This window comes from Hyperolius riggenbachi, chromosome 1 (assembly GCF_040937935.1).
Source record: "Hyperolius riggenbachi isolate aHypRig1 chromosome 1, aHypRig1.pri, whole genome shotgun sequence".
Taxonomy (NCBI): domain Eukaryota; kingdom Metazoa; phylum Chordata; class Amphibia; order Anura; family Hyperoliidae; genus Hyperolius; species Hyperolius riggenbachi.
In genome coordinates, this window is record NC_090646.1 from 240,876,670 (window position 1) to 240,893,104 (window position 16,435).

Sequence of the window (16,435 nt, forward strand, 5' to 3'; positions counted from 1 at the left end):
AATGCACTGTGCAAAGTATAATTTGCCAACAGTAAGCATAATTATTCCTAAACTACTCTGAGAAGCAAAGCAGTATTTTAGACATTGACGTGTATCTGTGCATGGGTGTGTTTGGTGCATCTTATAAGTCTGTCAGTCATCTGATCACTGGTGGCATTGGCCTTGTGGCTTTAAGGGGTGTAGTCAAACAGAAGTAATTATGTCTATATATACTGTGCCTGGATCCTGCTGAAAACACAGAAGTTTTGCTCATCTTTTCCACCTCCGAGAACTCTCCACAACTGAGCAGATATGTCAACAGCTGGAAAGGTACATATTTAGAAATAAATATAGGTGTATATGTATATATGTATGTGATGTATGTGTATATATATATATATATATATATATATACACACACATATATATATATATATATATATATATATATATACTGTATTTATGTGTATATAATATATAATATTCTCCTACTAATATTATAAATGGGAAAGCTCAGATGTTTGTTACTCGATCACGCAAAAATCGCTGAACGGATTTGAATGAAATTTGGCACACACATAGTACATTACCTGGAATAACATATCAGGGCTCGTTTCCACTATCGTGAATCCGCATGCGTCCAACGCATGCGGATTCGCACATGTAATGCAAGTGGATGGGCCTGTTTCCACTGTAGCGTTGTTGAGGTGCGTTTTTTTCAGCGGTGAAAAAACGCACAAAAGAGCCGCAGAATTCGCCTGCAAGTGGAATGCATGCGAATCACCGTTAATGTATTTAATAGGAAATTCGCATGCTGTTTTGGTATGCAAATTTTCATGCGAATTCGCATGAAATCAATGGAAAAGCGCACCGGCATTGCCATGGTTAAATTCGCATACATCGTCATCTATGCAAATTTTCATGCGAATTTTGCCGCAGCGATTTCGCAACGCGATAGTGGAAACGAGCCCTCAGATACTTTTTATTCCTATAACCAAAAAGTGGGCAGAGACAAATACAAATTTCACTTGGAAAATGTAAACTGCAGCCATTCTTACACTGTTTATGGTAGGGTTCTCAAACTTTGCACAGTTGGTTACTGAGTGACTGGGATTAATATTCAGAAAAGTGGGTGGAGCCTACAAAAGCCACTCAAAATTCACCTATTGATTTTCAAGGCGAATATTTACATTGCTGCCATTCTTGCACTGTTAATGGCACAAGACTCAAACCTGGTACAGTTGGTCACTGGGTGACTGGGATTAATATTCAGAAAAGTGGGTGGAGCCACAAACAGCCAATCAAATTTGTTTCATTTCAAAGCAAATTATTGATGCCAAAGACCCCAAAGCAAACACATTTGGTCATTGAGTAATTAAGTAATTGTGTGCTAGGGTTATAAAAAGTGGGCGCAGCCAACATTAGCCAAATACATACCCGGCAATGCCAGATCATTAGTGGGCGAAGACAAATACAGATTTCACTGTAAAACTGTAAACTGCAGCCATTCTTACACTGTTAATTGTAGGGTTCTCGAACTTTGCACAGTTGGTAAATAAGTGACTGCGATTAATATTCTGAAAAGTGGGTGGAGCTTACAAAAGGCAATCAAAATTCACTTATTGCTTTTCATGAGGAATTTTCCATTGCTGCCATTCTTGCACTGTTAATGGCACAAGCCTCAAACCTGGTACAGTTGGTCATTGGGTGACTAGGTTTCACATTCAGAAAAGGGGTGGAGCCACAGCCAATCAGATTCATTTAATTTCAGTGCAAAATATTGATGCCAAAGACCGCATCTATCACTAATATTATAAATGCGAAAGTTTGGATGTTTGTTACTCAATCACTAAACAATGGCTGAATCGATTTTAATGAAATTTGGCACACACATAGTACATTACCTGGAATAACATATTGAATACTTTTTATCCCTATAACCAAAAGAGGGCGGAGACAAATGCAAATTTCACTGGGAAAATGTAAACTGCAGCCATTCTTACACTGTTTATGGTAGGGTTCTCAAACTTTGCACAGTTAATCACTGGGTGACTGGGATTAACAATTTGGTCATTGAGTAATCAAGTAATTGTGTGTTAGGGTTAGAAAAAGTGGGCGCAGCCAACATCAGCCAAATACATACCCGGGCAATGCCGGATCATTAGTGGGCGGAGACAAATACAAATTTCACTGTAAAACTGTAAACTGCAGCCATTCTTACACTGTTAATTGTAGGGTTCTCAAACTTTTCACAGTTGGTAAATGAGTGACTGGGATTAATATTCAGAAAAGTGGGTGGAGCCTACAAAAGCCAATCAAAATTCACCTGGCAAATATTGAAGCTGAAAATCAAATCGCTAGGGATATCAAATCTAACCCAAAAAGTTTTACAAGTACATAAACTCTAAAAAAAGAAAGGTTGAATGTATTGGACTCCTAAAGTATGAGGGGGGGGGGGGGGGGAGGGGGAGCTCAATGGTGGATGACCAAGGTAAGGCAGAGTTATTAAATGCTTTCTTTGCTTCTGTCTTCACAAGGGAAACATCACTGTTGCAAATTACAGAGGCAGAAGAGTCTCAACCTTCCAACTGTAATATTAAATACTTAACGCAGGAAAAAGTGAAGGCAAGACTAAATAAATTAAAAATAGACAAGGCACCTGGCCCAGATGACATGCATCCTCGGGTCCTAAGGGAATTAAGTTCAGTTATAGATAAACCCCTTTTTCTTCCCAGTGGATTGGCGTACAGCCCACGTTTTCCCATTATTTAAGAAGGGCAAAACATCAGATCCAGGAAATTATAGACCTGTAAGCTTAACATCAGTTGTATGCAAACTATTTGAGGGGTTACTAAGAGATACTATACATGACTTCATAGTAGAAAACAGAGGGGTTACTAAGAGATACTATACATGACTTCATAGTAGAAAACAATCTTATTTCTCAGCATCAACATGGGTTCACTAAAGACAGGTCCTGTTTGACTAACATGCTCAGCTTTTATGAGGTAGTGAACGCTAATGTGGATATTGGGAATACTGTAGATGTGATATACTTGGACTTTGCAAAGGCCTTTGACACTGTTCCCCACAAAAGTCTGGTGCAAAAGTTGAGGATGCAAGGACTGGGGAAGAGTCTGTGTGCTTGGATAGGGAACTGGTTAATGGACAGAAAACAAAGAGTTGTAGTCAATGGATCATACTCAATATGGGAGACTGTTAGTAGTGGGGTCCCACAGAGGTCTGTACTGGGTCCAGTGCACTTCAATTTATTTATTAATGACCTAGTAGATTCAGTAGTGAGCAACGTTGCTATTTTTGCAGATGATACAAAATTGGGCAGAATCATCAACTCTCAGGAAGATAGGGACATATTACAACAGGATCTGGATAGGATGGCTATATTGGCACATAAATGGCAGATGCAATTCAATGTTGAAAAATGTAAAGTCAAGCATTTTGGTCGTACCAATGGTCTAGCCCAATATAAAATAAATGGGATACAGTTGGGGACATCAAACTTGGAGAAGGACTTAGGAGTATTCATCGACAACAAGTTAAATAATCGCACTCAATGCCAAGCCGCTGCAGCTAAAGCTAACAAAATTTTGGGATGCATTAAAAGGCAAATAAAAACTCGAAATGCTAGCATAATATTGCCCCTGTTTAACTCTCTAGTAAGGCCACATCTGGAATATGGAATTCAGTTCTGGGCACCACATTACAGGAAAGATATTGCAGTTTTAGAGCAGGTGCAGAGACAAGCAACAAAATTGATATGTGGGAAGGAAGGTCTCACTTACCAAGAAAGGGTAGATAAACTGGGTTTATTTAGTCTAGAGAAAAGACGCCTTAGAGGGGATCTAATTAACATGTATAAATACATCAGAGGGCAATGTAAAAGCTTGGAGGATGAGCTTTTTGTCCCTAGGCCTTCTCAAAGGACTAGAGGACATGATCTGCGCATGGAGGAAAAACGTTTTAGCCATTTATTTCGGAAAGGGTTCTTTACAGTAAGAGTGATTAAGTTGTGGAATGCATCGCCACAGGAAGAAGTTATGGCAAACTCTATACCTGCATTTAATGGGGGCTTAGATGCTTTCCTTGTGTTGAAAGACATCCATGACTACAATTACTAGGTAATACCTAATGATGTGTATCCAGGGATTTTATCTGATTGCCATCTGGAGTCTGGAAGGAATTTTTTTCTCTTTTGTGGCTAATTGGATCATGCCTTGTAAGGGTTTTTCGCCTTCCTCTGGATCAACAGGGATTTGTGAGTAGAGGTGTAGCGAACGGTTCGCCGGCGAACGGTTGCAGGCGAACATTGGTGGTTCGCGTTCGCCTGCGCCAGGCGAACTTTTACGGAAGTTCGATTCGCCCCATAATGCACTATGAGGGTCAACTTTGACCCTCTGCATCACAGTCAGCAGGCACATTGTAGCCATTCAGGCTACAGTAAGCCCTGGAGCCCCCCCCCCCCCCCCTTATATAAGGCAGGCTCCAGCGGCCATTACACTCACTCGTGTACCTGCTAGTGAGAGGAAAGGGACAGCTGCTGCAGGCTTGTTCTTCTAGGGACAGATTAGTTAGGTTCTTGGCTGCTTAGTTTGCTCCTGGCTGATTGTTATTGCTTTATAGCACCCACGCTTTTGTCAGAGCTCATCCTGTACTTTTTTTTTTTTTGCTGTGTGTCAAACTGACACTTTTGTTGCATGCACAGCCTTGCTAATTGATAGTGTGTGTGCCACTGCCAGCAGCCCAGCACATTCAGTGACTGACTGCCTGTGTGTGTGACAGGGAGCTGCACATTGTACTACCCTGTACTGCATATACCCAGTACCTGTTGTGTTTACTTAACCCACCTCATCACTGCATATCACCTCATCACTGCAGCTTTGTGTTGAGTGAACCCAGCTCACTGCATCCTACTACTACCTGTTGTGTTTACTTAACCCACCTCATCACTGCACATAACTACCTGTAGTGTTGAGTGAACCCAGCTCACTGCATACACCTACTACCTGTTGTGTTGACTTAACCCACCTTATCACTGCACATAACTACCTGTAGTGTTGAGTGAACCCAGCTCACTGCATATACCTACTACCTGTTGTGTTGAGTGAACCCAGCTCACTGCATCCTACTACTACCTGTTGTGTTTACTTAACCCACCTCATCACTGCACATAACTACCTGTAGTGTTGAGTGAACCCAGCTCACTGCATATACCTACTACCTGTTGTGTTTACTTAACCCACCTCATCACTGCACATAACTACCTGTAGTGTTGAGTGAACCCAGCTCACTGCATATACCTACTACCTGTTGTGTTGAGTGAACCCAGCTCACTGCATCCTACTACTACCTGTTGTGTTTACTTAACCCACCTCATCACTGCACATAACTACCTGTAGTGTTAAGTGAACCCAGCTCACTGCATATACCTACTACCTGTTGTGTTTACTTAACCCACCTCAGCACTGCACATAACTACCTGTAGTGTTGAGTGAACCCAGCTCACTGCATATACCTACTACCTGTTGTGTTGACTTAACCCACCTCATCACTGCACATAACTACCTGTAGTGTTGAGTGAACCCAGCTCACTGCATATACCTACTACCTGTTGTGTTGAGTGAACCCAGCTCACTGCATCCTACTACTACCTGTTGTGTTTACTTAACCCACCTCATCACTGAACATAACTACCTGTTGTGTTGAGTGAACCCAGCTCACTGCATTTACCTACTACCTGTTGTGTTTACTTAACCCACCTCATCACTGCACATAACTACCTGTAGTGTTGAGTGAACCCAGCTCACTGCATATACCTACTACCTGTTGTGTTGAGTGAACCCAGCTCACTGCATCCTACTACTACCTGTTGTGTTTACTTAACCCACCTCATCACTGCACATAACTACCTGTAGTGTTAAGTGAACCCAGCTCACTGCATATACCTACTACCTGTTGTGTTTACTTAACCACTTGAGGACCTAGGGCTTTCTACCCCTTAAGGACCGGCCACTTTTTTTCCATTCAGACCACTGCAGCTTTCACGGTTTATTGCTCGCTCATACAACCTACCACCTAAATGAATTTTGGCTCCTTTTCTTGTCACTAATAAAGCTTTCTTTTGATGCTATTTGATTGCTCCTGCGATTTTTACTTTTTATTATATTCATCAAAAAAGACATGAATTTTGGCAAAAAAATGATTTTTTTAACTTTCTGTGCTGACATTTTTCAAATAAAGTAAAATTTCTGTATACATGCAGCGCGAAAAATGTGGACAAACATGTTTTTGATAAAAAAAAAACCCATTCAGTGTATATTTATTGGTTTGGGTAAAAGTTATAGCGTTTACAAACTATGGTGCCAAAAGTGAATTTTCCCATTTTCAAGCATCTCTGACTTTTCTGACCCCCTGTCATGTTTCATGAGGGGCTAGAATTCCAGGATAGTATAAATACCCCCCAAATGACCCCATTTTGGAAAGAAGACATCCCAAAGTATTCACTGAGAGGCATAGTGAGTTCATAGAAGATATTATTTTTTGTCACAAGTAAGCGGAAAATGACACTTTGTGAGAAAAAAAAAAAAAAAAAAAAGTTTCCATTTCTTCTAACTTGCGACAAAAAAAAATGAAATCTGCCACGGACTCACCATGCCCCTCTCTGAATACCTTGAAGGGTCTACTTTCCAAAATGGGATCATTTGTGGGGTGTGTTTACTGTCCTGACATTTTGGGGGGTGCTAAATTGTAAGCACCCCTGTAAAGCCTAAAGGTGCTCATTGGACTTTGGACCCCTTAGCGCAGTTAGGCTGCAAAAAAGTGCCACACATGTGGTATTGCCGTACTCAGGAGAAGTAGTATAATGTGTTTTGGGGTGTATTTTTACACATACCCATGCTGGGTGGGAGAAATATCTCTGTAAATGACAATTTGTTAATTTTTTTTACACACAATTGTCCATTTACAGAGATATTTCTCCCACTCAGCATGGGTATGTGTAAAAATACACCACAAAACACATTATACTACTTCTCCTGAGTACGGCGATACCACATGTGTGGCACTTTTTTGCACCCTAACTGCGCTAAAGGGCCCAAAGTCCAATGAGTACCTTTAGGATTTCACAGGTCATTTTGAGAAATTTCGTTTCAAGACTACTCCTCACGGTTTAGGGCCCCTAAAATGCCAGGGCAGTATAGGAACCCCACAAATGACCCCATTTTAGAAAGAAGACACCCCAAGGTATTCCGTTAGTAGTATGGCGAGTTCATAGAAGATTTTATTTTTTGTCACAAGTTAGCGGAAAATGACACTTTGTGAAAAAACACAATTAAAATCAATTTCCGCTAACTTTTGACAAAAAATAAAATCTTCTATGAACTCACCATACTCCTAACGGAATACCTTGGGGTGTCTTCTTTCTAAAATGGGGTCATTTGTGGGGTTCCTATACTGCCCTGGCATTTTAGGGGCCCTAAACCGTGAGGAGTAGTCTTGAAACGAAATTTCTCAAAATGACCTGTGAAATCCTAAAGGTACTCATTGGACTTTGGGCCCTTTAGCGCAGTTAGGGTGCAAAAAAGTGCCACACATGTGGTATCGCCATACTCGGGAGAAGTAGTACAATGTGTTTTGGGGTGTATTTTTACACATACCCATGCTGGGTGGGAGAAATACCTCTGTAAATGGACAATTGTGTGTAAAAAAATCAAAAGATTGTCATTTACAGAGGTATTTCTCCCACCCAGCATGGGTATGTGTAAAAATACACCCCAAAACACATTGTACTACTTCTCCCGAGTACGGCGATACCACATGTGTGGCACTTTTTTGCACCCTAACTGCACTAAGGGGCCCAAAGTCCAATGAGTACCTTTAGGATTTCACAGGTCATTTTTGTTTCAAGACTACTCCTCACGGTTTAGGGCCCCTAAAATGCCAGGGCAGTATAGGAACCCCACTAATGACCCCATTTTAGAAAGAAGACACCCCAAGGTATTCCGTTAGGAGTATGGTGAGTTCATAGAAGATTTTATTTTTTTGTCACAAGTTAGCGGAAATTGATTTTAATAGTTTTTTTTCACAAAGTGTCATTTTCCGCTAACTTGTGACAAAAAATAAAATCTTCTATGAACTCACCATACTCCGTACGGAATACCTTTGGGTGTCTTCTTTCTAGAATGGGGTCATTTGTGGGGTTCCTATACTGCCCTGGCATTTTAGGGGCCCTAAACCGTGAGGAGTAGTCTTGAAACCAAATGTCGCAAAATGACCTGTGAAATCCTAAATTGGACTTTGGGCCCCTTAGCGTACTTAGGGTGTAAAAAAGTGCCACACATGTGGTACCGCTGTACTCAGGAGAAGTAGTATAATGCGTTTTGGGGTGTATTTTTACACATACCCATGCTAAGTGGGAGAAATATCTCTGTAAATGACAATTGTTTGATTTTTTTACACACAATTGTCCATTTACATAGAAATTTCTCCCACCCAGCATGGGTATGTGTAAAAATACACCCCAAAACACATTATACTACTTTTCCTGAGTACGGCGGTACCACATGTGTGACACTTTTTTGCAGCCTAGGTGCGCTAAGGGGCCCAACGTCCTATTCACAGGTCATTTTGAAGCATTTGTTTTCTAGACTACTCCTCGCGGTTTAGGGCCCCTAAAATGCCAGGGCAGTATAGGAACCCCACAAGTGACCCCATTTTAGAAAGAAGACACCCCAAGGTATTCCGTTAGGTGTATGGCGAGTTCATAGAAGATTTTATTTTTTGTCACAAGTTAGTGAAAAATGACACTTTGTGAAAAAAAACCAATAAAAATTAATTTCCGCTAACTTTTGACAAAAAATTAAATCTTCTATGAACTCGTCATACACCTAACATAATACCTTGGGGTGTCTTTTTTTTCTAAAATGGGGTCACTTGTGGGGTTCCTATACCGCCCTGGCATTTTACAGGCCCAAAACCGTGAGTAGTCTGGAAACCAAATGTCTCAAAATGACTGTTCAGGGGTATAAGCATCTGCAAATTTTGATGACAGGTGGTCTATGAGGGGGCGAATTTTGTGGAACCGGTCATAAGCAGGGTGGCCTTTTAGATGACAGGTTGTATTGGGCCTGATCTGATGGATAGGAGTGCTAGGGGGGTGACAGGAGGTGATTGATGGGTGTCTCAGGGGGTGGTTAGAGGGGAAAATAGATGCAATCCATGCACTGGGGAGGTGATCGGAAGGGGGTCTGAGGGTTTGGCCGAGTGATCAGGAGCCCACACGGGGCAAATTGGGGCCTGATCTGATGGGTAGGTGTGCTAGGGGGTGACAGGAGGTGATTGATGGGTGTCTCAAGGTGTGATTAGAGGGGGGAATGGATGCAAGCAATGCACTGGCGAGGTGATCAGGGCTGGGGTCTGAGGGCATTCTGAGGGTGTGGGCGGGTGATTGAGTGCCCTAGGGGCAGATAGGGGTCTAATCTGATAGGTAGCAGTGACAGGGGGTGATTGATGGGTAATTAGTGGGTGTTTAGGGTAGAGAATAGATGGAAACACTGCGCTTGGGTGGTGATCTGATGTCGGATCTGCGGGCGATCTATTGGTGTGGGTGGGTGATCAGTTTGCCCGCAAGGGGCAGGTTAGGGGCTGATTGATGGGTGGCAGTGACAGCGGGTGATTGATGGGTGGCAGTGACAGGGGGTGATTGATGGGTGGCAGTGACAGGGGGTGATTGATGGGTGATTGATAGGTGATTGACAGGTAATCAGTGGGTTATTACAGGGGAGAACAGATGTAAATATTGCACTGGCGAATTGATAAGGGGGGTCTGAGGGCAATCTGAGCGTGTAGGCGGTCGATTGGGTGCCCGCAAGGGGCAGATTAGGGTCTGATCTGATAGGTAACAGTGACAGGTGGTGATAGGGAGTGATTGATGGGTGATTGATGGGTAATTAGTGGGTGTTTAGAGGAGAGAATAGATGGAAACACTGCGCTTGGGTGGTGATCTGATGTCGGATCTGCGGGCGATCTATTGGTGTGGGTGGGTGATCAGATTGCCCGCAAGGGGCAGGTTAGGGGCTGATTGTTGGGTGGCAGTGACAGGGGGTGATTGATGGGTGATAGGTGATTGGCAGGTGATTGACAGGTGATCAGTGGGTTATTACAGGGAAGGACAGATGTAATTAATGCACTGGCGAATTGATAAGGGGGGGGGGGGGGGGTCTGAGGGCAATCTGAGCGTGTGGGCGGGTGATTGGGTGCCCGCAAGGGGCAGATTAGGGTCTGATCTGATAGGTAACAGTGACAGGTGGTGATAGGGGGTGATTGATGGGTAATTAGTGGGTGTTTAGAGAAGATAACAGATGTAAACGATACATTTGGGAGGTAATCTGACGGCGGGTTTGCGGGCGATCTAATGGTGTGGGTGGGTGATCAGATTGCCCGCAAGGGGCAGGTTAGGGGCTGATTGATGGGTGGCAGTGACAGGGGGTGACAGGGGGTGATTGATGGGTGACAGGTGATTGGCAGGTGATTGACAGGTGATCAGTGGGTTATTACAGGGAAGAACAGATGTAATTAATGCACTGGTGAATTGATAAGGGGGGGTCAGAGGGCAATCTGAGCGTGTGGGCGGGTGATTGGGTGCCCGCAAGGGGCAGATTAGGGTCTGATCTGATAGGTAAAAGTGACAAGTGGTGATAGGGGGTGATTGATGGGTGATTGATGGGTAATTAGTGGGTGTTTAGAGGAGAGAATAGATGTAAACAATGGATTTGGGAGGTGATCTGATGTCGGATCTGTGGGCGATCTATTGGTGTGGGTGGGTGATCAGATTGCCCGCAAGGGGCAGGTTAGGGGCTGATTGATGGGTGGCAGTGTCAGGGGGTGATTGACGGGTGATTGATGGGTGATTGACGGGTGATTGACAGGTGATTGACAGGTGATTGACAGGTGATCAGGGGGATAGATGCATACAGTAAACAGGGGGGGGGGTGGTCTGGGGGGGGGTCTGGGGAGAATCTGAGGGGTGGAGGTGATCAGGAGGGGGCAGGGAGCAGGGGGGGGGGATAAAAAAAAAAATAGCGTTGACAGATAGTGACAGGGAGTGATTGATGGGTGATTAGGGGGGTGATTGGGTGCAAACAGGGGTCTGGGGGGTGGGCAGGGGGGGGGGTCTGATGGGTGCTGTGGGCGATCTGGGGCAGGGGGGGGAGAAATCAGTGTGCTTGGGTGCAGACTAGGGTGGCTGCAGCCTGCCCTGGTGGTCCCTCGGACACTGGGACCACCAGGGCAGGAGGCAGCCTGTATAATACACTTTGTAAACATTACAAAGTGTATTATACACTTTGTATGCGGCGATCGCGGGGTTAACATCCCGCCGGCGCTTCCGTATAGCCGGCGGGATGTTGCGGCGAGCGAGCGGTGACAGGCGCCGGCGGAGGATCGCGTCACGGATGACGCGATCGCTCCGCCCATGCCCTTAAATGGACCGCCGCCTCTGTGGGTGAGGCCGTCCTGCAGGGCTCCACTTCCCCGCCGCCCCTGTGTAGTGGGCGGTCGGGAAGTGGTTAACCCACCTCAGCACTGCACATAACTACCTGTAGTGTTGAGTGAACCCAGCTCACTGCATATACCTACTACCTGTTGTGTTTACTTAACCCACCTCATCACTGCACAAAACTACCTGTAGTGTTGAGTGAACCCAGCTCACTGCATATACCTACTACCTGTTGTGTTGAGTGAACCCAGCTCACTGCATCCTACTACTACCTGTTGTGTTTACTTAACCCACCTCATCACTGCACATAACTACCTGTAGTGTTGAGTGAACCCAGCTCACTGCATATACCTACTACCTGTTGTGTTGAGTGAACCCAGCTCACTGCATACACCTACTACCTGTTGTGTTTACTTAACCCACCTCATCACTGCACATACCTAGCTTTGTGTTGAGTGAACCCAGCTCACTGCATATACCTACTACCTGTTGTGTTGAGTGAACCCACCTCACTGCATCCTAGTACCTTTACTGTTCAGTGAACCCAGCTCACTGCATATACCTAGCATCCCCCTGAGATGGACAAAATGGACAAACCAGGTAGAGGAAGAGGTAGAGGCAGACCCAGAGGAAGGCCTCCAGGCACCGGCAGGTCTGTGCAAGGTGGTGTTGCTGTGATTTCATGCGGACCTGCCCCAAAATACAGTGCTCAGAAGAAGGCACGTGCCATCACTTCCCAAAATCGTGAGGAGATGATTGAGTATTTAACACAGAACACCTCATCTCCCGCAGCCGCCAGCGCTACAACAAGCACCACATCCGCTGCATTTGACACTTCGCAGGAGTTATTTGGTGGTGGTGGTGGTGAAATCACCGATTCACAGCCACTACTGCAACAACAAGAAGAAGGCGCAGGTACACCACCTCCTACGTCTGAGTTAGGTGGCGATAGTATGGACGTAACGTGTGTGGAGGGGGCTGATGAAACACCTGAAGTTGGTGCAGTTGAGGAGGTGTCTGAGGAAAGTGCAGCTGGCCAGGAGGATTATGATGACGATTATATGGATACCACATATGTTCCCGGTAGAGGAGATGACCAGGGGGACAGTTCAGAGGAGGAGTCAGAGAGGACTAGGAGGAGACGACTCCATGATAGAAGCAGAGGGAGCTCATCCTCAGAAACAGCTGGGGGCAGTGTCCGGCGCCATGTATCGCCCGCTATGGCCAGACAGCCAACATGCCCTTCAACGTCAGCTGCTGATGCCACCGTAGCGCCATCAGCCCAGGGGGGCTCAGCGGTTTGGAAATTTTTTAACGTGTGTGTCTCAGATCGGAGCAAAGCCATCTAGTGTCTCTGCCAGCAAAAATTGAGCCGTGGAAAGGCCAACTGTCACGTAGGGACAAGTGCTTTACGAAGGCACCTGGAGAGAAGGCACAAACAGCTATGGCAAGAACACCTGAGGAAAAGCAGCACCCCTCAAAAGACAAGCCGCGGAGAACAACCGCGGCAGCCGTCACAGGGGGCTTCTGCTGCTCCACGTTCCCATGGTATTGTTCGTGGCTGGGGGGAGGAAGAATGGCTACACTTAAACAATTTAAAAATACAACCATCTAAACTTTCAAACAATTTAAAAATACAACCATCTATCATTTTTAAACAATTTAAAAAAAGGGCAAAAAAACTTGCCCTCCGTAAAACATTCTTGGCAAATGCTTTCGACTTGGTTTGTCTTCCGCTGGCTCAAGGGTCCATCTGACCACAGATGCCTGGTCTGCAAAGCACGGTCAGGGCAGCTACAGCATGGGTCTCAGCAGGCTCCCACTTCGGGCCGGAAACCAACCTTCATTCCCCGCGGTGACAATGGCAGACTTGCCCTCCATAACGGATTCCCGTTAAAGGATTTAAAGTTAATTCATTTCAAATACACAGCAGGGCCTCGAAAGTCCGCCTCCTGTATTGTTATTTTTGGTCACTACCTCGGGGCGGGCGTGCATGCCCTCCTTCGATGTGTAGTGATAGCCGTTTCTCAGGCTCCACACCGGATTCCATCCCTCATTCCCCGGCCATTACCCTGGGTCACAAATGGCAGACTTGCCCGCCTCCATATGATTCTCGTGAAAGGAATGTGGTGTCATCTTTGCCCGCCATAACTGGTTCTCGTTCAAGGATTTAAAGTACATTCATTTCAAATACACAGCAGGGCCTCGAAAGTCCGCCTCCTGTATTGTTATTTTTGGTCACTACCTCGGGGCGGGCGGGCGTGCATGCCTGCCCGCTGCCCTCCTTGGATGTGTAGTGGTAGCCGTTGCTCAGGCTCCACACCGGATTCAAACCCCTCATTCCCCGGCCATTACCCGGGGTCACAATGGCAGACTTGCCCGCCTCCACAGGATTCTCATTGTAGCGGTACTGAACAAGTACACAGCAAGTAGAAAATGTAATTTAAAAACAAAACGTAAGCTTTTAACAATGCCATGGAAAGTTGAGAAGGAAGTCACACATTACCTGACATCACTGAGTGAGGAAGAGCAATCTCGCCATGTTGCGCAGTAGTCCAGCATGGCCGTCACTACACAAACAGCTGTTTGCGGTGCGTTACACAGTGAGTTTGGTGTGTCAGTGTGAAGCAGTACTCTAATTACACTCCCTGATTGATGTATACACATGCAAGATGTTTGAAAGCACGTTAGGCCTGCAATTTAGCATTCAATGTGATTTCTGCCCTTAAAACGCTGCTTTGCGTCACATCCAGATTTTTCCCCGGGACTTTTGGCATGTATCCCACTCCGCCATGCCCCCCTCCAGGTGGTAGACCCCTTGAAACATCTTTTCCATCACTTTTGTGGCCAGCATAATTTTTTCTATTTTTCAAAGTTCGCCTCCCCATTGAAGTATATTGCGGTTCGCGAACTTTTCCGCGAACCGAACTTTCCGCGGAAGTTCGCGAACCCGGTTCGCAAACCGAAAATCGGAGGTTCGCGACATCTCTATTTGTGAGGTGGCAGGCTGGTGTTGTACTTTGTTCTCTGGTTGAACTCGATGGACGTATGTCTTTTTTCAACCCAAATAACTATGTATCTATGTAACCTATTGATTTTCCAGGGGGATATTTAATTGCTGTCATTCTTGCACTGTTAATGGCACAACCCTCAAACCTGGTACAGTTGACCTTTGGGTGACTGGGGTTCAAATTCAGAAATGGGTTGGAGCCACAGCCAATCAGATTTGGTTCATTTCAATGCAAATTATTGATGTCAATGATGGGCCATCAACTAGTACAGTGCTCTGCAAACTTGGCTCTCCAGCTGTTAAGGAACTACAAGTCCCACAATGCATTGTAGGAGTCTGACAGCCACAGTCATGATTCATAAAGGCAAATGCATTGTGGGACCTGAAGTTCCTTAACAGCTGGAGAGCCAAGTTTGCAGATCACTGAGCTAATATATGTGTTCGTACAGTATCTATGTGTGTGATGTGTGTGGATACATGTGTGTGCAGTTGTACGTATGTGTATGTTTGTGTGTGATGGTTGTGTGTGATGTGTATATGGTGTGTGGGTATACAGGATCTTCTCAAAAAATTAGCATATTGTGATAAAGTTTATTATTTTTTGTAATGTACTGATAAACATTAGACTTTCATATATTTTAAATTCATGACACACAACTGAAGTAGTTCAAGCTTTTTATTGTTTTAATATTGATGATTTTGGCATACAGCTTATGAAAACCCAAATTTCCTATCTCAAAAAATTAGCATATTTCATCCAACCAATAAAAGAAAAGTGTTTTTAAAACAAAAAAAGTCAACCTTCAAATAATTATGTTCAGTTATGCACTCAATACTTGGTTGGGAATCCTTTTGCAGAAATGACTGCTTCAATGCGGCGTGGCATGGAGGCAATCAGCCTGTGGCACTGCTCAGGTGTTATGGAGGCCCAGGATGCTTCAATAGTGGCCTTAAGCTCATCCAGAGTGTTGGGTCTTGCGTCTCTCAACTTTCTCTTCACAATATCCCACAGATTCTCTATGGGGTTCAGGTCAGGAGAGTTGGCAGGCCAATTGAGCACAGTAATACCATGGTCAGTAAACCATTTACCAGTGGTTTTGGCACTGTGAGCAGGTGCCAGGTCGTGCTGGAAAATGAAATCTTCATCTCCACAAAGCTTTTCAGCAGATGGAAGCGTGAAGTGTTCCAAAATTTCCTGATTGCTAGCTGCATAGACCCTGCACTTGATAAAACACAGTGGACCAAAACCAGCAGCTGACATGGCACCCCAGACCATCACTGACTGTGGGTACTTGACACTGGACTTCAGGCATTTTGGCATTTCCCTCTCCCCAGTCTTCCTCCAGTCACTGGCACCTTGATTTCCGAATGACATGTAAAAGTTGCTTTCATCCGAAAAAAGTACTTTGGACCACTGAGCAACAGTCCAGTGCTGCTTCTCTGTAGCCCAGGTCAGGCACTTCTGCCTCTGTTTCTGGTTCAAAAGTGGGTTCATGCTTCCATCTGCTGAAAAGCTTTATGGAGATGATTTCATTTTTCAGCACGACCTGGCACCTGCTCACAGTGCCAAAACCACTGGTAAATAGTTTACTGACCATGGTATTACTGTGCTCAATTGGTCTGCCAACTCTCCTGACCTGAACCCCATAGAGAATCTGTGGGATATTGTGAAGAGAAAGTTGAGAGAGGCAAGACTCAACACTCAAGGCCGCTATCGAAGCATCCTGGGCCTCCATAACACCTAAGCAGTGCCACAGGCTGATTGCCTCCATGCCACGCCGCATTGAAGCAGTCATTTCTGCAAAAGGATTCCCAACCAAGTCTTGAGTGCATAACTGAACATAATTATTTGAAGGTTGACTTTTTTTGTTTTATTGGTCGGATAAAATATGCTAATTTTTTGAGATAGGAAATGTGGGTTTTCATGAGCTGTA

General features: G+C 44.8%; 1 protein-coding gene across 1 annotated transcript in view; it reads left to right on the forward strand.

The window, feature by feature from the left end:
- The first annotated feature begins 208 nt into the window (after positions 1 to 208).
- The window catches only part of LOC137547362 (alcohol dehydrogenase 1-like), a 141,135-nt gene continuing 124,908 nt past the window's right edge, over positions 209 to 16,435 (forward strand). The window contains exon 1 of the mRNA XM_068270888.1: positions 209 to 309. Within this exon, the coding sequence (XP_068126989.1) occupies positions 292 to 309 (18 nt within the window). The 5' untranslated portion in view covers positions 209 to 291. The remainder of the gene's footprint in view (positions 310 to 16,435) is intronic.